Here is a 22094-nt window from a genome sequence, read left to right as displayed (position 1 = left end):
AAGTTAAGCAAGGACGAGTTTTTCAGGATTATTCAGCGTTTTACAGATGCAGTGTAAACAATATTAAGAATGAAGTTATTTTTAAAAGTGTTCTACGATTTAATTTATAACCCCCACACACACCTATATATGCAATTACTCTAAGTGACAAAGACAACTGGAATCCATACCCAATTACAGTGACTTGTCTAATTTAAGGTTGAATTGAACCCTATGTCAAATGAGCTAAAGCTGCTGTTTCATTTAAATTGATGTTACTTTCATTATTCTCCCATATTCTTCAATACGCATTAGGTGTTACAAGATACTACTTACTGTTGTTTCCAGTTATCAACAGGAAATGTATGAAAAATTCTGTTCACATTTTTACATAAATTACATCAAGTGGTAGCTATTTTTGCTGACAGACCAGGTTTGGTTAACAGGCTCCTTAATTACTGAACCCCCAAAACAGGGTTCAGGAGATGACACATTCTTAAATGAATTCATTTTAAATTTAATAAAAATAGCACACGGCAAACCTGGGACCATATGGAAACACACTGAACAAAAAATCCAGGGGATGACAAGGGGCCAGCAGTTGTTTTTTTTAAATAGTGTAACACGTACAGTATTCTGGTTCCACTGCTGTACAAGACTAAAGTGACAGATTTTCAGTCAGAGGTATGATGACGCTATCAATTTAGTTTTACCTAACTATTCTTTACAAAAATTTTACACATAGTAATATGCATGTAGCATCTGATTTTAGATACTTTATCAATAATGTATTCTGATATTCAGCTTAAAACAGCCGCTATTTTAAATTGTTGAAACAAAGACACGTTTTAGTTTTACATACCAATAAAACTGCATTTGAATTGTATATAAAACTAAACTAACGGGTACATAACCAGGCATCATCTTTTCTTTTCATTATTTGGACAGCCTGGCACTTAAAGCTTAAAAAGTGACAATAATTCACTTCAGATTAATCACTGTACACGAATGCAATAAACTCTTAAAAGAAATCCCCACTTTAATAGGAATTTTATACCATTCTTAAAGAAAACATATTTAAAAAAGGAAACTGTACATTTGGTAGAGAAATCCCCAAACCACCATGGATATATCCACAAATTAGTGGTATGTACATATTGTTGACTCAAGTGACAATAGTTACCCTAAAAGGATAAAGCACACCAAGCATAATTAACTTTGTAATGAATTCTGTTGAGCATGACTGAGATAATTGAATGTAACTATAACTCGAAGAAATAATAATACAAACATATTGTATGTTTTTTTTTTTCCTTCCCAAATTCCAAAACACAACAGGTTACAAAATCCCTCAACATGCCTCAGGAATGACACAATTAAACACTCCCAGGATTAAACACCAAATTCCCGATACAGGTATGACTACATGCCATACAGAAACTACAATCTAAAAGAAAAATAAGAAGCCAGAATGACATTAAAAAAAAAGACCAAAAACTTTCCCTTCACAGAAGCCATGAAATTGCATGGAATTTGTAATTAAAAAAAAAAAAAAAAGCTTTGCTGCAATTACATCCCTAAAAACATCACAGACTTAAGAAAATAGTAGATAAAATATTTTCTGGATTTTACAAGGAGATACAGGGAGCACTGGCAAGTGAGTTTAGGGGTGTTACTACTACTCTGCTGCTTTATCTTCAGTCTTGGCCTCCTTTTTATCTGCCTCCTTTGCTGCTACAGTCTCCTGCAGGACAGAGAAAACATGCTTAATCATTTTGTTCCATCGATATAATACAAACTTTATACATAAAGAGTCAAACTTATGATACCTCGTCAGCTTTGGTCTCCCCGTTCTCTGCAGGAGCCTCTTTCTCTGCCTGAGGTTCTTCTTTCTTCTCCTCTGGCTTGGCTTTTGCTGCCTCCTTCACCTTTTTGTTTTTCGGAGGAGCCTAACATTTTTCAAAGCAAAGCAGGCAGCATAAAATGCACTGTCAAATGTGTGCAAAACACACACACACACACAAAAAAAAAAAAAATAAATAAAAAATCAGTTGATACATGCACTGGCAAAAACTCTTTTACCGTTGTCTTCTCTGGCTGTGGTTTTGGTTGCGTCTCTTTCTGTAACACAGAAAAAAAATATGCAATGTGTAATTTAAAACACCCCCCCCACCCAAAAAAACATGTATAGTAATAGTCCAATGTGTACTAATTTTAAAAAGGCCCCTTTGATTCTAGGCTTGGTACAACTTACCTCTGACAACCTCTGAGACTTTCTCCGGGGCTGAAGAACAGAATAAGGTGTTACTTTAGTCGTTTGAAAGAACAGAGGTTCTTGGTACACTCATTCACTTTTCCTGTATCATTGTATTTTGTACTGTCTTACTAGGTGGGTGAAACGCTGCAAAATGCAATGCTTTTACTCTGGACTGAAAATGAATTGTAGTCTTGTTAAATATAAAACAAAAGAAGTATGCCACATACAGTAAGATTCTTAACTCAAAATCACAACAAACAATTTAAAGTGCAAAAGTACCAGTGACCAATAAGGACTGCAAATTAACCAGCACCCCCTAGAGGATGTGCAAGTTCCTCAACCCCAACAGAGTGATTGGATCATAACATGAGAGACTGACCATCATCCTTAGAACCTCTCTTCCTCTCTTGCATGATTAAAACAGCACTGCATTATGTAAACTGCATTTTACTAATGAACAACCGTTCTTTGTCTTGGCATACAGTCAGAGATAATCTGAGTTTTAAGACACGAATACTAACCTCTGCACTTGCATCTGCATCACCAGTAGCCTGTTAAAGACAGAAAGACATTAACAAGCCAGGAACAACCACCATTCATGACTGAGCTACAGTGGGTGTGTAATGCAAAGGGGGGGGATGGGCACCTCTCCCTCCCCTTAAGTCACAAAGAAATTATGCAATCAAAAGTGGGGAGGGGAGTCTGACACGCTTCTGGTTTGATTAAAAAGGTCCAACTCTAGTTTAGGTCCATGAAGGACTCCTGCGCATCACCTCAATAGACAGAACTGTTGCGTTCACTAAGCATGGACAGATAGATACTTTATTCATTCTCCATGGGGGCAAAATTATGTGCATTGAACGACTGCTGGTCCCTCTACCTTCCAACAAGCATTTCCATGCAATACAGTAAATTGGCTTTATGTTCCAAACGTGGATAAATCTCACAAAACGTGCTTACACGGGCTTGATTTAAACGTCCAGATGCGTCGCTGTCTTCTGAGCTGCCATGACGCTCTTAAAGACTACACCTCAAGGGTGACGCGCACATTACGCGCAGAGGTCAAAATCTCATCGCCTACGAGTTGAAAATACTCTTCTAAGTGCTCCACGCATCTTAATCTTACGAGCCTCAAGATGCCCGAACAGTAAACGGGCACAGACCAGGTAAAAACATACCCGGGCAATTACGCATGAATTTAAACAATTTCCTTGAAATGGCAACCTGTACATCGACGGCGGTTACACCCCTGTCTTTGATCTCAGCACACAACGAAGACTAACCGTTGTTAGACCACGACTAGTTATATAATAGTCGCATTAGTTAGAGGAGACTAAACAATTCGCCAACTTGTCCGATGAAAACGCGTGTTGCGCCGAACTAAGTAAAAAAAAAAAAAAAGGCGCCACTTCCCTGTATCGCACATGGATATTTGGACCATCTCAAACACACACACACACACACACTGCGTCGAAAATAGAAACGCGGATCATGCTTTTAAACAGCCTTATCTCGCTGTTTACACTGACAACCCGCAACGTTTTACTTACTTTTTTCCTTCCCATCGTGTCTCAGCGCAGCAGCGGTAGAAGAACAACACAAGCTTTTTTTTTTTTGTTTGTTTTTTTTTTTTAGTTGGTGTGTGTGTTGTTTTGTTTTTTTACCGTTCAAACTAAAAAAGCAATGAGTCAGCCTTACACCTCAGCCTACACCTCCACAGGAATATGTAACTTAACATAAACGCCTGACCAGTAACAGAACCAGCTCAAAGCGGATTGGTTCCCTCTCTCGGTATAGTTTATCTCTTATCCTACCAACTAACCAGGAGGAGCCAATCCCCGCCCCGTGTTTGCAGTGATTGGCTTTGAGGTTGAGGCAGCACATTTTTGAACCATAACATTTTACCTGTGTGGGCAGGATTGTTTGCCAATCAGTGAGACCAGCTACCGCTCACTTTTTAATCACAGGGTGTGTGCAGAGATTTGAAAAAAAAAAACAACAAACAAAACAAAACAAAAAACAGCAAAAATATGATGCTAAATATGAGTAATGCATAAACAGAATAGATATTTAAAGAGCATATGAAGGGTTTAGGTGTTATCTTGGTTTAAAAACTTACCAGAATCATACTTGTGTGGTTTTTAATAATATTAGGTAACATTAAGATGATGTGTTTTATACAATCTAACAATATAAACTGAATTAATCCTGATTATTAGGTAACTAGACTGTCTCGTAGCTCCACCGCTGCAACAAGGAGGCTGCCTGGAGGGGAAAAAACATGGCGGCTGGCTTTGCCTGGTTCCTTGTGTTGGGGTCCGTTTTTCTGTGCAATCTCATGAAAACACTTCTCCCGAGCATATCCTCTTTCGTAAGTATAATACACACCGCGTCTGGCCTCTGGGTACAGGTTGTACATTCGTATCACGGCCGCCTCGATTCATTGTTGACTAGCTCGGCGTTAGCTCAGTGTGCGGCTAATGAATAATGCTATACGGCTAGCTAGCTAGTTAGCCTTAGCTCGAAGTCAGGTGGTTGCTCTGCTACAACCACAGGGTGGGGTTTATTCAGGATCTCTGTGTAGGTGAAACACATGTACTTTGACCTTTTGTGCTGAGGCATTTTAACTAGAAGAGGCCCACAGCAATGTTAGACAGTTGTGTGCGGTGTAAAGGAGTTAGCGCTAGTGCTAAAAACAACGTTACCTTAAAAATCTGTGGACTAAAACCCTGGGACATTAATAATTGACGCTTCTATTGTCTGTCGCTTTAGTATTGATGCGTTCATAAACAGCAACGTTAGCCTACTGTACAGTGAGAGAATGCCTCTTTGCTATTTCAAAACCGGTGTGTTTTATTCTTTCAAGCTGTCAAAGATGGTGCAGAAAGACGCGGAGCAGGAGAGTGAGATGAGAGCTGAAATACAGGAGATGAAGAAGGAGCAGTCCTCAATCAGCATGATGGATGAGTTTGCTCGATATGCCAGGCTGGAGCGCAAAATCAACAAGATGACAGACAAGCTGAAGACACATGGTGAGAGACAAAAGTTCTTTGACTGACAGAATATAGGCATTGTTACATTTTTAATTAAAAAATGAACATGGGTGTTTATTACACGGATGTTCTTAGGGAATGGCTTTAACTTTAGAGGGTACATACTGTGTCTTCCACACCTTCACGGTTATTTTGTGCATTATTCCTATGTGACATTAATGTACAGTACAGCAACGACTGCTTCAGATTGTTTCCATGCTGGTATCTCCCACCAAGCTGTATAAACCCTGTCGTACTCCATAGAATTTCAATCAATGTTTCAACCAAACACTATTTTCCTCTAGTTTCTGCTGTGCTCATGATCCCTAAACAGCTGACCCATAGTGGAACTGTGCTGTTTTTCAAAAATGATTAAAAAATAATAATTTGGAATGTACAATAAAAAGTGCTTTTAGTTTTAAACCTCACAATCTTTGTCAGATATTATTAGATAGTGTATTGAGTCTAACAGTTGCATATTTACTTTTTCAGTGAAGTCAAGAACTGCCCAACAGGCCAAAATGAAATGGGTTGTGAACATTGCCTTTTATATACTGCAGGTATGTAGCAATTGTCAGTAGAAGCACAAATGCATTTAGTTGTAGGTTCTAGTGTAAGAATGAGACCCTCACAGTTTCAGTACCATTGATATAAACATGGACTAATGCTTGATACAGAATCTACAGTCAGTGGTTTTTAAGTACCATTATTCAGACCATTTGGAATTCATGTTAGAGTTGACACTGCAGCATGATGAGCTATTAAAATACTTATTTATGAACACATGCTTTCTGTTATTTTTAGGCTGCTCTGATGATCTCTTTGATATGGAAATATTACTCGGATCCAGTGACCGTGGTCCCCAGTAGATGGATTGCTCCTGTGGAGCGCCTTGTGGCCTTCCCAACAGGAGTTGCAGGTAATCCAGTTTTATTTTATTTTTATTTTTATTTTTTTAAATAAAAAACTAAAATGTAGATACAAATATATAATAGGCTTTTCATAGAAACACACTAACTGGGTTTCAACTCCATGTCTGTGCTGTTGTTTTCTTTCAGGTGGAGTGGGGATTACATGCTGGTTGGTGGTTTGCAACAAAGTAGTGACATTGGGTCTCCATGCTGTCAGCTAGTCGTTTAAGACGCTTGATCCTGTTATCACAAATGTTAAACTTATTGTTTTTCTAGCTCATTGCTCAACATTGATGAAAGCTGTTGTTTTCTGTCATCTGCCCCCAGTCAACATGTAAAAATACAATGCATTTTGTTATAGCCTGTCACATATTGAAATATACAGTAACAATTTTGTTATGATTTGATTTTGTGACAATTGTTTTAGCTCTGTTATTTAAGAATGTAATTATTTTGAAATGCCTTTTAAATAAAAGATGGCAAAAGAAACAATTGTATTTACATTAATCTAGTTTTCTTAAAGTAAAATTGTAATGGATTATAACAAAGTAGGTAAGCACATTTTGCTCTAATATATGTATATAATTGTATTATATTATGTATATAATTAATATATATGTATATAATTTACCGTTTCAGTGACCTCAGATGGACCAAACATTCATAGTCTGAGCTTTCTGTCTTTTACTCCCACTGAGGGTTGCCTACTCTACTAGTCCTCTATTTCCCAACTGGTTTACAATAGAAAGATCACAAATGTCACTGCTCAGGGTTTCCACCTTTATAGGTTTGATGGTGTTTTTACAGGGACTCAGGTCCACACTGCTATAGGCAGGTTTTCCACTGTGCAGGTTCTCAATAGTTTGTTTGAAGGTGTAGCTGTGTTTGATTTTAGGGAGCTTGTATTCTTTTTTTTTTTTCTTGGGTTCAGTTGTATTCAGAGACTGTTCTGAAATGTAGGACACCTTGCTTTCATGTTCCCCTGTTTCCTGTTCCTCATCTAACACCTGTGGGACAACTGATGTCTCATTTTCTTCTGTGCAGTCTCCCTCAGTCTGATGCTCTGGGCTCTCTACTAAACAACTGTTCTGCACATCTATATATATGGAAACATTTGTTTTGACTTTTTTATTTTAAACAAAGGTGTTTGGTGGTGTTATAATGTCTGGGTGACATTATGTAAGTGCTCAAATGTCTTAGTATCTTGATGGCTGTCTTCTGACCTTTGTAGAAACCTCAGCCTGTCTCATTTACAGAGGCTTTCTGGCATAAGAATGACATCTTAAATTGTTTGAATTATGAATCAAACTCATACAGGGCAAAATATAGATTTGAAAAAACCTCAGGAAGAAATATCTTCCAATGTCTTATTGCCTCAAATCCATTCAACATACATCAACAATTGTAGTAAATGTGGATAAATAAGTAAAATAGATTTTAAAAACCTTAAAGAAAACCCTGTATGCATTTCAGTCACATACCAAATTCACAAAGCTTTCCTGTTCCAGTATCTCCTCAGTCTCCAAATATTCTAACTCCAAAAGTCTTGTGGCTTGAGTGGAGTGCAAGGATAATCCATCTGTTTGAAGCATCTTACTTTTACTGCCTTTACAATCAGACAAAAGTGACAATTTGAAATTGGCCAAATTTGGAGTAGTACTCTGTCTGCTTGTTCCTTTTAAGAATCTGTGGGAGTAAATATTGTGCATGTCCAGTTCTGCCTCTCTGTTCTTTAGGCTAATGGGGAAAAACAACACCAGCTATTTATTGCTGTCTTTTATTAGCCAACTAAAGTAACCATGTAACACTTCATTTGGGATATCATTAAAAGTTCTAAGATATTTTAAAATATATGCCTACAAAACACTTGAAGCATTAAGATCAAATTATAATGTTTAGTTTTTGTAGGATCATTGAAACACAAGCCCAGAGCCCTTGGTTTCTGCTAATTAATGGCCATCTTCTGTGGAAAATAATGATCTGCACATCTTAACCCAATTCTCTCATCAGTGGCTTTAGTTGACATGTGCGCATCGTTATTATTGGATGGCTTGCAGACAGGGACATTGTGTTGTGAAAGACACTGATACCATCACTGCTCCATACCCGTATCCTCTTGTCCTTCTCCTCCAGCTCAGCAGTGGTTTTTTTCAGCCTGAGGGTGAGCTCCTCCCTCTCCAGCAGTCTGTGATCCTGGCTGAGAAGCTGCAGGTGCTGGGGCCTGGCTTTTGTGTTCAGCACCTTATTTTCTGTGGCCTGTAGCTGCTTTGCCAGTTGGTCACGGCAGGTGTGGGTCTCACGAAGCAGCCCCTGTAGAGCTTGGGACTCATTGTTGTGCTTAGAAAGGATCTGGGGAAATTGGTGACACCAGGGTGCACACAGTGACTGGGGATGATTAGAGAAGGACTGAGCAGAGAGAGCAGAGGGACATAACCAGGCAACCAACCTGTGAAATGCTGCCACCATGTGGTGAGGCTGCAGTCTCTTCAACAGATTATTCTCAGTCAGGGCGTCACTCAGCTGCTGCTGCAGATCCCATACCTGGCTCAGGTGAAGTTTAAGCTCAGTTCATCAGGAATTTACTTTAGACTGGGATTATTATAAGTTGCTTTCTTCTGTAAATGTTGCTGGTTTAAATAACAAAACCATATATGTAGAGCCGCCAAGCTTATCTTTAAGCAGCTTTGGTGATCCTGGAAGGTGCATATAATTGACGGCGCATTAAAAAGATGGATGTTCAGCTGCTCAATAACATGTTTATTTATTACCTTGTGCATAGTGTGTATCATACAGTGTGGTATATTGTATAGTGAAGCAAAGCGGTCAAAAACTGTGAACACCTTCCCTCCAAAAACACACCAAGTGAGGGAAGGTTCCTACCTTTATACCAATTTCCACAGTGACACCTAGTGGTGGTTTAAAATATTATCATTTCTACATGGCTCTTACAATATATATTTTGTAATTACACTTAATATATACATTTATTCCTCCTGTTGTTTTCAGGTCAAAAATGACAGTAAACTGTGTTTGACAGCAGAGAAAACCCCTTAAATGTTGTTTTTCAGCTTGAAATTTTTTGACTTTTCCTGAAGTGTCCCCAACATTAGAGAAATGGAAATGTTGCCTTTATTCATATTTCCATGTAAGCTGCACAAAGATTGTCTTTGGGTCACTTTTGACCCGGCAGTTGAAGTCCCAGTCAAGGAGTCATTTAGAGTCAACAAAACAAGCCAGTAGGTCAGTGTGTGGTTTTACTGGGTGGTTTCCTGGAGTGAAGGTGTGCAAATGTGATTGTGGAGTGAGCAGGGCATTCCTGGAAAACAGAGGTGGCCTCTTCACAACAGCTTTAAAAGCTTGCTACAATGGTGGATGTACTTGCTGAGACACAGAGGGTTAAACAGGATCTCCTTCCATCGCAGGGCTGAAATATTCCGTTACCTAGATATTAGTATTGATATAACTCCAGCAACCAGTGAAACTTTCACATCCTTCTTGACTCTTCCTCAGTCTGTCAATGCTCAGTGTGTTTCCCACTTGCCACACAAACAAAAAGATCCCAGTTAAACTGTTAACAGCAATACTTACGTATTCATCCATCCATCCATCCATCCATCATCTGTACCCCCTTATTCCTAACCAGGGTCCCAGGGATATACTGGACCCTATCCCAGCTCTCTTTGGGTGACCTGTCCAGGGGTACATCCTGGGCAGGTCACCAGTCCATCACAGTATTTACATATTCATAACATCAGCTATTTACATTTGTCCCACTTAAAACTTAGAAAACAGAAACAGTAATTTAGTTTAACTTTGACAAATGAAACAAATCTGGTAGAAAAAGCAATTCAGTGTAATAAATCCAGTATTTTTTATTATAATGAATGACAAATTTATCAGTGCAGACAGATCTACTGAATTTCCAGATGGTGGAGTGATGTGGAGAGGATAGGAGTTTAGGACCAGGACAAGAGGAAAAGGAAAAGGAAAACTTGGACTGGGCACTAGAATGGGGTTTGAACTGTCAGTGGGAAAGCCAAAGTCATTTACTTTACATGGATGTGTTTATTCCTCCCAACCACCACCAACTCTTATTGGTTATTTATTGCTATTTATGTTTGTTTATGTATTGTTGAAATTTATCCAGCAGAATTTCAGACTGAGATAAATATGTAGTTACACAGCAAAATAGAAGAAAAACAGAAGAAAACAGAAATTTAATTTGATTATTTTATTGATGCCAGTTAATTGAAATGTGGGAGTAAACCCATCATGCAGCTGTGTTGAACATGTGGCGGCCTGGAGAGCTGAAGTCCTGGTCAAGTCCACATCCAGGTGATTTCCTGCTTTAGACAGAAGGTCACCTGGATGATTTTTACAGAGATCCAGTCTCCTGGTTTCACTCTAGAGTCAGGTTCAGGCTCAGGACCCTCCTGTTGTGCATTAATCACAGATACAACATTTTTATTAGTCAACATTTTTGCCACGTAATCAGTAATGGTCTCAGTCATGTGAGCATCATCCTTAATGAATGGTTTTAACTGAGGTAGATGGTAACACTGCAGTAAGACGTTTAATTACCTGGTTTTCAAAATATGTACCATTATCACAATAGATTTTCTCTGGATTTCCAAGTCTGGGAATAATAGTAGTTGTCAGTGTTTTAGCTGCTGTTAGTGCATCAGGATGCCTTGCTGGAAACACTTCAGTCCATTTAGTTAATGCATCAATGATCACTAAACAGTATTTCTTTCCCTCACAGTTATTTAATTCCATCCATGCAAATGTGTTGAATGGATATTCAGATAGTGGAAATGTTCCACTATTTCTTGTCGCAGTCTGTCCCTGTGGGTTATTTTTGCACATATTTCACATTGTTAATTTTATTTTAGAGTAGTTTGTAAAACCATATGTTGTAAACACTATGTTTACTAATCTACCATCCCTCCTGCTGACGTCTGCACATTAGCATGCGTCAGTACAGCTGTGTATCTAAATAAACTTTAAGGTAACACTACTTTTAATCTTTACATCTTCAAACGTTATTGTCATGTAATTCACACTGTTTTCTCTTTGTTTTTGTTGTTACCCATGAGCCTTTTCATTTCTAAGGTTCACTGTTCTGCACGTCTTTAAGTATCTGCTCATCAGGATGTTCAACTGTAACTGTAGCTTGTAAAGCCAGTGGTTTCTGTGCTGCTGATTTAGCAACTTCGTCAGCTTTACAATCACCAGAAGAAATCATGTCTAGTCCTCACATTTGTGTCACACTTACAATTAGCAACCTCTTTAGGCAGCTGCACAGCATCTAACAGCTGGAAAATAAGATCTTTGTGTGTGATGGTCTTACCAGATGATGTGATCATTCCTCTGTTCTTCCACTGCTGAGCAAACACATGTACAGTTGAAAATCCATAATTGCCATCAGTGTAGATATTAACTACTTTTACTTCTCATAATATACAAGTTTCAGTCATGTGACCATTCTTACAATCAACAGTTTGCATAAAACATTTTTCACAGTTAGGCAGTCCAGTGTTTCAGTGTTTTTAAGACCATTAAAGGCTTTTCCTGTAATCTCAGTCATTTTATTTTATCATAAGTTGCCATAGGTGTGTCATAAATCAGTTTCAACAATAGACTAGACAACTCTGAATAGTCTGGTATCCATGCTCTGCAGACATTTTTCATACCTAAGAAACACATCGTCTGTCTGTTAGTCTGTGGTTTTGGTGCTTTAGCTTCTTTTCTGTCTGAGTCTAGAGCTCTCGCTTGCTGTGAGAGGTCGTGACCTAGGTATTTAACTCAGATACCTGGGTATTTAACCAACCTTTTTCCACAACTGTAGTTTGGTCTTGTGTCCCTATTCTGCTAGAAACATAAGAAGAGCTATGGTGTCTGCTTTTTAGTGTTCCTGTGTTTCAGAGCATATCAAACTATCATCTACATACAAAAGTATTTGACTTCCTGTAGGAGAAAACTTAGCTAAGAATTGATTTACAAGCTTTTGTACCAAAAGGAATCTAATCTTAAAGCCTTGCACCAGCAACGTTAATTCAGCTTTTTAAAAAAAAACATAATTTAAGTTACCTCTTCAATTAAGCAGAGGAGAAATTCTTTCAATTCACACGCGAGTTTTAATTTAATTGAAATTCCAAATGCTTGTACAAGGACCCATTTCCTGATCACATGAGAAAAATCATCAGAGGATGCTCTTTATATTGCAAAACTAAACTATAAGCTGCATCTCACTGCGCAGAAATGAGACGAGACTTCTATCACTACATGTGTCTCTCTCGCCTCTGTAAAAGTTCTTTGTTCATAGCATCCCTCAGTTCGGGCTCCCCCTATCGGCCTGGCGCACTTCCGTTGTGTTTTCTCTATTGCGCGTTTTCGTTATTGCAGCATTTCTTTCTTGCAGGTGTTTTCGTTGTTGCAGCGCGTTTGCCCTTGTCAGCCACCGTAGTTCAGGTATCCTCGTAAGAGCCTAATTCTTTCACCACACACTTGCACGGGTAAAGCTGTATAAATAGTAAATCTTCCTAACACCAGCGTGATTATGGCTTTTGTTTGATTGAAGAATTGTCACAGCATCTTCTTTGATTCTGTGGGACTAGAGAGACAAGACAATATTAAAAATGCATTTGATTTAGTCATTAATTTAACTATATTAATGCATTTAAACATAACAGGGAAATAATATAATTCATAATACATAAGTGCATCATACTATTTTAAAAAGACAACAGTAACCTATGAAAAACATTTTGTGTACTATGGAATGGTCAATTGTTATGGATGCGCTTTGTATATCACTTGAATTACTAATTGTTCTATATCTTTAAATGTACTTAAACTACAATGCACCAAACACACTTTGCATTTGATTTTGTTTTGCTTTTTGAAACAAGTGTGAGTGTGTGTTGTTTACATTTTGTCAACGTTTTCCACAGTCATGGTTTCAGTAAATATCCACATCTCACTGCTTTTTCTGCCTCTTGTGTGGTTTAGGAAATAAATAACTCTGTGACGCTCAGCAATTGCATGATGTGACTACTTTTTTATCTCTGCCTAAAATGAGCACAAGGAACAACTTGGTTTAGATTCCCTTCTGAATAACAACAATATTCCTCATATTCCCCTTTCTATCATGTCAGAGTCAATTAGTCCTGTCATTTTTCTGTCACTGTTTACGTAATATTAAAGAAGATACATTTACTAATTTGTGCAGAAACTACAGTTATTTCTAATGACACTAAAATTTGCTATATCTGTTGCTATATCAGTTGCACAAAGCCAATCTTTAACAATTTTTTATTATGGCTTATAGTTTAAACAACTGCTATTTTTAAAAAATGTTCAGCACATTGTAGAAATGACTTTATTTTACAAAGAGAAAAAGTTTTTTTTTTTTCATGTGTTATTGAAGGGAAAGTGGAAAGATTCCTGTGGTGTGTCAAATGCCACCTCTCACTCACAGCAGGGGGCTGCATTGACACTGTGCTGCTAAACGATGACTGTCCAGACCTGGAGCCAGGGTGATATCAGACTGCAGACACCTCATGCAATAAATGCATTGTTGATGGTTGTTCACAGCAGAGTAAATTGGATCAAGTTTCCTGTTTGTCAGCAGCAGATATTCAGAATTCTATCTGGTATAGTACAGCTGTTAGGAATTAAAGCAGTGAGGAAACAGCACCATGTTAGTGTGACTTCTTTCTAATCTCTTTACACAGGCTTTCAAGCATAAGAGGGCAGACGAGGGAAGGACTGATCCAACGTGACTGATTTACTTCTCTGGTCCAACAAATAGCAGCTGTGTTTCTACACTGGACTGTGTAGATAATTTTTAACTCTTTGATGAAACACGGTGCCAATAATGCAACAAGTTTCCAAATATTTTCTACTACTGAGCATAGATTTTCCTCCTCTCCAAGGTAAAGTATCTGTCTATTACACATTGTACTATTTAGTATTATGCACATATTATTAAATAAAAGTACATCTGATAACGTATATATTGTATTATGTGACATTACATTTGACTGTGTATTCTGACTAGTGTCTCCATCCTGTGTTTGTTTTGTCTTTAGTGTGGGCAGATTGGTTTTACAAGCAGGTTGAATGAACTCTACGTCTTAGGCAATAGTAGCTTTAGAATTACAAACAGGCCTTGAAACTCGGATGACCAATGCAACACCTACACACCAAACAAGATAATAGACCGGCCTAATGCTACCAACATATTACATATTCATAATGAAATACTGCAATGTGTCTATAAGCTCAGTATTTTAAACATGTGTCATACACTTTATGTGAATGAGCTATAACTTTTCCTGTGTCGGTGAAGCCTTTTTCATTCATGAATGTGGTAGATGTTACATCTCTGTTGTTGAAATCTAGAGGCCTCATGACCAAATCCATTTAATGAAAATTCAAAATTTAAATCAAAGCTAATAAGCAATAAAATAAAATAGAATAAATTTAAGATACTCAAAATTCAAGCTGAGAAAGGAAGAACTGTGGAATAAAAGGGGAAGTTTCAGTATCATAAAATACTCTTTCCACTCAACCATCCATCCATCTTCTGTACCCGCTTTTTCCTGAAAGCCAGGGTCACGGGGATCTGCTGGAGCCTATCCCAGCTCTCTCCACTCAACCATGATTTTCTTTTTATAACAGTGTCCTTCTTGAAAGGACATGTCCTGTGACCTGTAAAGAATTACACTGTGCTTTTTTAAAATGTCCATTGTGTTCATTTAATAAAAATGCTTTTGTTATGTCACCAGGTCCTAACATTTAACTGTGTACATTAATAAACTATTATCTTTCTTCATCTCTATCTTTTAAGTCTTAAAAACAGCAAACAATAAAGAGCCTTCACTGTCAGGCACTAAAGCTGCCCTGCTGTGTCCCCATTCTTTTCTGATTGTGTGTATATGTGAGAGTGTGGATTATTTTATGATTAAACAATAGTTCGTGGTGACAGGATGTCAGCCTCATTTTACTCCTGGAATAATTTAGGTTATCTGAGTTCAGGGTAGTTTTACTTGGTTTGCTGGCAAGCTGTACAACCCACAGGGTGATGCAACCTACAGTGACACCCTACGAACCAGGGCTTTGGTCCAGATATCTGTATTAAAGCAGAAGGGACCTCAGCAGATGTGACATTGCAAAACTTGTACATCTGAAGTGGTGTGTGTGTTAGAGAAAGTGAGAGCAAGAGCTCCACACTGTTGCTTACAGCTGAGATAACCACCCCTGCTGGTTTGAGAACAGCGCTCCATCATGGAGACAGCTGGAACAATGACGTGACCTTTGAACCTCAGCCAGAGCCTGATCAAATGGTGGATTTGCTGATTAAATATTTATCAGCTTGAAGCAATTACCCCACATCTGTCTAGCTGTGTGATAGTCACTGTAAAAACTGATTGTTGATCATGTGTTAGCCTGGATATCCTTATTTTTATGTAACTAGGAAAGACAGTAGAACTAGACCAGCCTCTTATTTAAATACATTCTTGTATCTGTTCAGCAAATATATTGTCTTGAATTAAACCCAGATAGTGTCTTAACCCTTTGGTTTTGCTACCAATAAGATGAATTTGTAATTTAATGCAAAACCATTATAAACCAGGAAATATTCTCCATTTAATTGTTTGAAAGTGTCTCTAATTTACATGTTCCCAACAAATTTGACCACACTGTGAATGTGCTTCTCACCAGTCTTAGGCATGGATGATTCAGTTGTTTTAAAGTGTTATGAAATATGGAACCTTAGAAGCCGTTTTGCCAGCTAGCAGTTCTGAGGTCCTATTGATAACAGTTATGACGGCAGTAATCTAGACAGACGGCTCCATGTGAATGCTGAATCAATGCTGCAGTGCAAGCAGTCTCAAAGGTTGTTGTTCCAGATAAGAGTCATTCTGACAAGGTCTGTTTCACTCTGGGTCAGCTGCTCTGAGCAGCTAATATGTAGAACACACTTATCTCACAGGCCAGGGCAAATGCCCTAATGATTACTGTACAATGACAGAACAAGCTGAAGCCATTGAGTGGGCTCATGTGCTTGATTTATTCTACCCCTTACCGTGCTTCATGTGCATAGTGGAGGCCTGCCACAAACCCTTATTTTCATTATTGATTTATGGATTCATATGGATATAGATTTTTTAACAACTTCTTGAAAAATGCCCCTCACAAAGTCCAAGACAGCATCTTCAAGGTGCTTGTTTTGGTAAACGAATGGTTCAAAAGCCAAAGTACGATTTAAGGGTCTTCAAAGTTCTCATGAGATCTTATTTTGGTGACTGACCTAACTAGTATAGTTCTTCTGTCATTACATTTTTTACTTTGTCTGCTGTGATTTGCTAATTGGTGTCAGACGAATGACTACAGTTGTCACTGAGTTGTTAACCTGTTGTGTGTTCATGTGAGGTGTGCATAGGTGACAGCACTGTCACCTCAGAGTCTTCACAGAGTCATGGGCTCAGTATGGCTCCTGTCACATCTCACTCTACGTGAAAATGCAGTGAGGTTACTAGTCTGGGATCAAGAGAAAAGACTGACATCACAGTGTCAAAAGATAAATAACAAAGATAAACTCAACTGGGATAAGACAAGTCGTTGCTAAAATATCATCTGGCTTTTGCACAGAGGAATTGCTGCAGACAAACACTAAAAACTATCACAAAATGAAACCAGATTTTTTTTAATTTGTAGTTCAAATAGCAGAAAACAGAGATTCCTCAATAATGTAACAAAGCCTACTGAATGCAACAAATAATACCTTTAGAGACGGGCACACAAGAGACCACATGCAAACAGTTTGATCCACCATATAGGTACGTTTTCTATTACTTTAAAGTGCAAGTTCAGCATCACCTGTAAATATTCAAAAGCATATACCTGGTACACTGCTACTGTTGGCTGCACTCTAGGAAGCAGTTGTTACTATTTGACAGTGTTTTCTGTAGAGTTACTTAAAAGAGTATGAAGAGATTTTTCCAAGTCTTAAACATTATTGAGGAATTGCTAAATCCATCTTAGTCTGTAGTTCAAATCAGATATGGGAGGATGTTAATCCACCCCATTTTGGAACTAAATTTTAGACATGTTTTCAGTGTACCATCAACATTCCCAAAATTGATGTTGAGTCAAAACCTTCCTAAAAACAAAACTGAACATAATTTTTCTAATCACTGTGTGTTAGAGATAGAGTGGGGTTTTTTTCTATAAAAACTACAGTAAAATCTTCTTGTATAGTCTTAAATACTGTAGATATGTATGTATTTTTCACATCCAGGCTATAATTTAGTCTTGTTGCGTGTTGTTAAAAACATGCAATGTTGCAAGCAGAGCGTGTTTTTCTAATCCTGGACTTTTAAAGCAGTAATAGAGAAAAACCTGACTGTGTCCTGATTGTGTGTAGGCTACTGCAGCTACGTTATGCAAGAAAGCACAGACCAAACTCTTGCTTACAATCGATTTCCACTGACCACTGATGACAATGATTAACCTTGTACCTAATAACCCTGTGCTATTAGACTACAGTAGCTTACACGCTGCCGATTACTGGGTTCTGATATATAGAAATACTTTTCCTCCCATCTCGGTACAGCCATTGGCATAATGTATACAGACGCTTGTGCAAAGGGATTTCCACACACAAGTTAATAAAACCTTTTGTCAGTTTTTTATGTTTTAAGTAAAACTTTTACAGAATTTTACAGAAGCAGAGAATGTCTTAAGATATTTTTCACTAATTACTCATTATACCACACACTTTAATTTTGCATCTGTTTTTTTTTTTCCATTCAATCTTAAAATTATATGCACAAGTAGTAAATTTCTATGGATAGTGCTTGTTTAACAAAAGACATTATATCTATCAATGGTATGGGCATACTTGTGAATAATTACAGATTACTCTATATACTATAATCATTCCTATTCCTTGAATTACATGAAGCCATGGTGACAAAGTCCACTGGTGAGAGGACAACAAATAACAGCATGGCACACACAACTCTTTGACCTAATAATCATTGTGCACACACCAGCTACAAATTTAGCTATCTGTAAACTGCGATACATGTCCTGATACTCTGTTCTTTCTAGATTACAGCACTATGTCACACAGTATTCTTAGTGTTTGTAAGTGTGTGTGCCTGTTTCAGAATTTCTTGAGTGGATATATTACATTTCAGAGGGCTGATTGCATCAAATCGTTGTCTTCTGTTTGCTCTTGTTCTTGTGTGTTTTTCTTGGCACCCATTTGGGTGGACTAGGTCTGTAAATAACATGGCTCTCCTCCTCTTCTATAAGAACACAAAGAAAACCATTTAGCGGTGTCACACTAAGATGCCTATGTAATTATATGTTGCAAATAAAAACAGGACAGAGCACATTTTTTCAACACCTATTCACCTTTTTTCTGTAGCTTTTGCTTGTTGTCCACTTTTTGCTCTGCTTTTGAATTGTTTGTCTTATCTTTTACCCTTTCCCCTATTTTCAATTGACATGTCTTTCCTAAGTTAACTATCACCATAGCTCCAACTTCACACCAAGTTGGTTTTAATGCCTTTAAAGTCTTTCCCAAAATAAGAAAAGCTGTGAGAAAAACAAAACAGAAAAAAGTTAATACCAACAGAAAAATGCTTTGTGAATTTTGTCTTTACAAGAAATGTTTGTACTTGTGTAAAAGCTGCAAATCATGTATCGTATTGATGACGTATAGTAAATCTGTGACTGTGCGTGCACCGAGTGATCGCCTTCTAGCAGGTGACCATTGAACTCCCAACTCAGTCCCCCTGCTGAGGGAGATGACTGGGGGTGAGGTCCACCTCCACGGAGACACATAGCACTCAAACCTCCACCCCACCCCCTTTCCTCCCCACGACGACTCAGCCCTCACTTAGGCCCTATAAAAGTCTGCTCTTGCTGAAGTTGTTCAGTCGCGTCAACAACTCCATCAGGTAAGACGAGACCACTGGTTTGACTCTAACTGGGAATGAAAAGAACGAGTCTTGGAAAAGTTTTTCAGCTGGGCTCTGATGAATATGCGAACTAGTGCCAAAAAAGGTTTCGCTAAATGGAAGATAATTTGTAGTGGAAACTAGACTTTAAGATATTTCATTTAATTCCTTTCAATTTAAGAAGAACGGTGTTTAGCTTGTGATACTGTTTAGCAGTTATCTTTATTTGAAAGAGATGTAAAAACCAAACTCTAAACTTAGTTACCTCTGAATTGAGATTGGATCTGAAGAGCCACTTTGCTCATTCTGTGACTTAGTCTTACTGTAAAGCCTGGATCAGGATTACACAGCAGTTCAGAGCTAATCTTCTTGAACCGTTGTTCTAATCTACTCAGATTAGAGGTTCTTTTAATAGATAGTCATATGTTTAGTATGAACTCCTTTAGGCCAAGTCACAGATGAGTGTGTAGCTTTAATGGTGTGTTAAGGCATTCTTACTTTTAAGTCTACTTATCTGGTGTTCACATTGCCTTAGGTGTGGGACTTTTTGGATTAACAGGCTTCTGTATTTAAATAAAATTTTTGGTCATTTCTGTATCATTTAAAGATTTGTGTGGAATCTCCCTAAATGTAATATCATGAGTGTAACGTGTCCACTCAAGTAACGTGTCCACTAATGTTTCCCTCTTTTTCTACTCTAGACCACCATCATGAAATTTGTGGCTCTTGCTCTTGCTCTTCTGCTGGCTGTCGGTGAGTTGTGAATATGCCTTTCTGTCAGTAATTTAACCTACATGTACAGCTTCATTTAGCCAGTAGATCTATTTTACAAGACAGTTGAAATATCTAAAATATAATTTCTCTTTTGAATCACGACTGCTTACTGTTTCCCCTCGTCTCTCTTTCGGTTCCTCTCTTCTTCAGGCTCTCAGGCCGCTTCCCTGCAGGCTGATGCACCAAGCAGCTTGGCCCACGCCCGGGCTGCTGTTGATGTCTACCTGATCCAGGCAAAGGAGAGTGTGAACAACGCATTGGCCCAGCTCGATGACGCTGAGTACAAGGAGCTCAAGTAAGGCTAATAATTCTCCTCAGGCAGTCTCACTTTCTGTAAGTGGCTGTTTCTGACTGTTTCACTCCACTTTCTGCCTTAATTACTTGGAACAGTTCTCACAGTTTACTTGTTGATGTGTTTGTTATTTATCTCCCATTTTTGTTCTCTCCCAGAACCAAGATATCTCAGGGCCTGGATAACCTGCATACTCAGATTAAGACTTTGCAGGGTTCAGTTTCCCCCATCACCGATAATGTTGTCTCTACCATCGCTGATGCCACAGCCGACTTCCGTGCCAGTGTCATGGCAGATATTGAGAGTGTGAAGGCCGAGCTTCAGCCAAAATATACTAAGCTCAGGGAGGTCATCGACAAACACTTGGAGGAGTACCGCACCACCTTGGATCCCATTGTCACAGAGTACTATACCAAGCACATGGCCGAGATGGAGACACTGAAGACCAAGCTGGAGCCTGTTCTGGAAGATCTGCGTACCAAGATGACTACCAACATTGAGGAGACCAAGACTGCCCTGATGCCCATTGTGGAAACTACACGTGCCAAGATCCAAGCGCGTCTCGAGAATCTGAGGGAGATGATCAATCCCTATGTTGAGGAATACAAGGAACAGGTGAAGCAGGCCGTCAGCCAGGCACAAGCCGTCAGCACTGATGACCTCACTGCCATGAGGGAGAAGATTGCACCTTTAGCCGAGGAGATCAAGAATAAGTTCCAGTCTATCTTCGAGATCATCTCTGCTGCCTACGCCAAGAGCTAAATCCTCTCTACCCTGTTCCTGTAACTAAACTCATCTACCTGTCTGCCCTAGATCCATTCAACCTTTCCCCTAATTTCTTCTTTCTTCCCATGCACATACAGACCACCTCCCACAATGAAGCCAATGCCTGATGCACTTCTTTGCAGAAAAATGGCAGGACTCTTATTCTATCTCTCTCCCAATGTGCACATGCTCAAGCATATGCAAGCAAAGACATACACAGACACATATAGCACTCACATGCTTTACTCTTCACATGGCCAACTTCGTATATGAATTGTAACAAGTGCTCGAATCTGTGTAATGATGCTTGTCTGATAAAAACTGTGCTTTGACAAAATACGGCTCAATAAACATCTGACTGTTTATACTATTTTGCTCTCGTGTCTCTAACTTGAACAGTTTCATTAACCAGTTAGAATCTGAAATTGTTTTCCTAAATAATCAGCCTTTAATGAAACAGAATTGTAAATTATAACACTTTGTAATTCACTTGGTTATTACAGCCCGGTCCTCCTCATTGGAAGCAAAGATTATAATATGGTTCAAGTTATCTACACTATCAAAATATATAATGCGGTTCAACACCTGATATAACAGTACACCTTCAGCATTATGGGGTGTTTCTGACCTCAGTGAGCCTCCAAGGCCATGACACACAGGCAGCATTTTGAGAGGTCATCATTGAACTAAAGGTCCATTGGAAAAAAACAATATTAATACCATCAGTTTAGCTTAAGACAGGCAACCAATAACATATTCCTGTCTGCGGCCCTCAGAGCTGTGATTAATGAGTTGATTGGGGGTGTGAATTAGCCTATTGACAAACTTATGTCTAGTTGTGTTTTATTAGGAAAAAGTCTTCCTTTTTGTTTTGAAACACCTCAGGCTGGAGCCCTTCAGCACCATTTCATTATAGAGTCACATGAGAATAAAGACACGTGTACACATATATCAACCACAGCCCATCACCACAACAAGTACATGCACTCACAGTTGTAAGGAGGCAACTTTATCTACCTTATATCATTTGAAAAATACACTTTCAGCAATCTAGCATTAAGCATGCAAGAGTTGAAAAAAATATAATAGTTTATCACTGTATCC

General features: G+C 38.4%; 3 protein-coding genes across 6 annotated transcripts; 2 read left to right on the top strand and 1 right to left on the bottom strand.

Annotated features, from left to right (window-relative positions):
* Nucleotides 1–995: 995 nt before the first annotated feature.
* On the bottom strand, nucleotides 996–4529 carry LOC113125603 (non-histone chromosomal protein HMG-14A-like). 2 transcript variants are annotated; one of them, XM_026299158.2, is made up of 6 exons: nucleotides 4356–4529; nucleotides 2758–2787; nucleotides 2234–2263; nucleotides 2062–2100; nucleotides 1809–1928; nucleotides 996–1723 (listed from the first exon to the last, which is right to left on the bottom strand). In XM_026299158.2, exons 1-6 carry the CDS (start codon nucleotides 4395–4397, stop codon nucleotides 1658–1660), a joined length of 327 nt encoding a protein of 108 aa, XP_026154943.1. In that variant the 5' UTR covers nucleotides 4398–4529; the 3' UTR covers nucleotides 996–1657. The 2 variants fall into 2 exon arrangements, with proteins under 2 accessions (XP_026154943.1, XP_026154944.1); XM_026299159.1 differs by lacking the exon at nucleotides 4356–4529 and adding an exon at nucleotides 3787–4025.
* On the top strand, nucleotides 3252–6671 carry get1 (guided entry of tail-anchored proteins factor 1). 3 transcript variants are annotated; one of them, XM_026299155.2, is made up of 5 exons: nucleotides 3252–3402; nucleotides 5103–5268; nucleotides 5761–5828; nucleotides 6073–6187; nucleotides 6327–6671. In XM_026299155.2, the coding sequence occupies exons 2-5, from the start codon at nucleotides 5112–5114 to the stop codon at nucleotides 6398–6400; spliced, it is 414 nt and encodes a 137-aa protein (XP_026154940.1). In that variant the 5' UTR covers nucleotides 3252–3402; nucleotides 5103–5111; the 3' UTR covers nucleotides 6401–6671. The 3 variants fall into 3 exon arrangements, with proteins under 3 accessions (XP_026154940.1, XP_026154939.1, XP_026154941.1); XM_026299154.1 differs by lacking the exon at nucleotides 3252–3402 and adding an exon at nucleotides 4486–4607; XM_026299156.2 differs by lacking the exon at nucleotides 3252–3402 and adding an exon at nucleotides 4688–4816.
* Nucleotides 6672–19079: 12408 nt separating this feature from the next.
* LOC113125736 (apolipoprotein A-I-like) lies at nucleotides 19080–21360 on the top strand. The gene is made up of 4 exons (XM_026299398.1): nucleotides 19080–19159; nucleotides 19861–19912; nucleotides 20084–20228; nucleotides 20384–21360. The coding sequence occupies exons 2-4, from the start codon at nucleotides 19870–19872 to the stop codon at nucleotides 20985–20987; spliced, it is 792 nt and encodes a 263-aa protein (XP_026155183.1). The 5' UTR covers nucleotides 19080–19159; nucleotides 19861–19869; the 3' UTR covers nucleotides 20988–21360.
* The last annotated feature ends 734 nt before the right edge of the window (nucleotides 21361–22094 follow it).

Source organism: Mastacembelus armatus, chromosome 13 (assembly GCF_900324485.2).
Source record: "Mastacembelus armatus chromosome 13, fMasArm1.2, whole genome shotgun sequence".
Lineage (NCBI taxonomy): Eukaryota > Metazoa > Chordata > Actinopteri > Synbranchiformes > Mastacembelidae > Mastacembelus > Mastacembelus armatus.
This window is presented reverse-complemented; position numbering and strand designations above follow the sequence as displayed.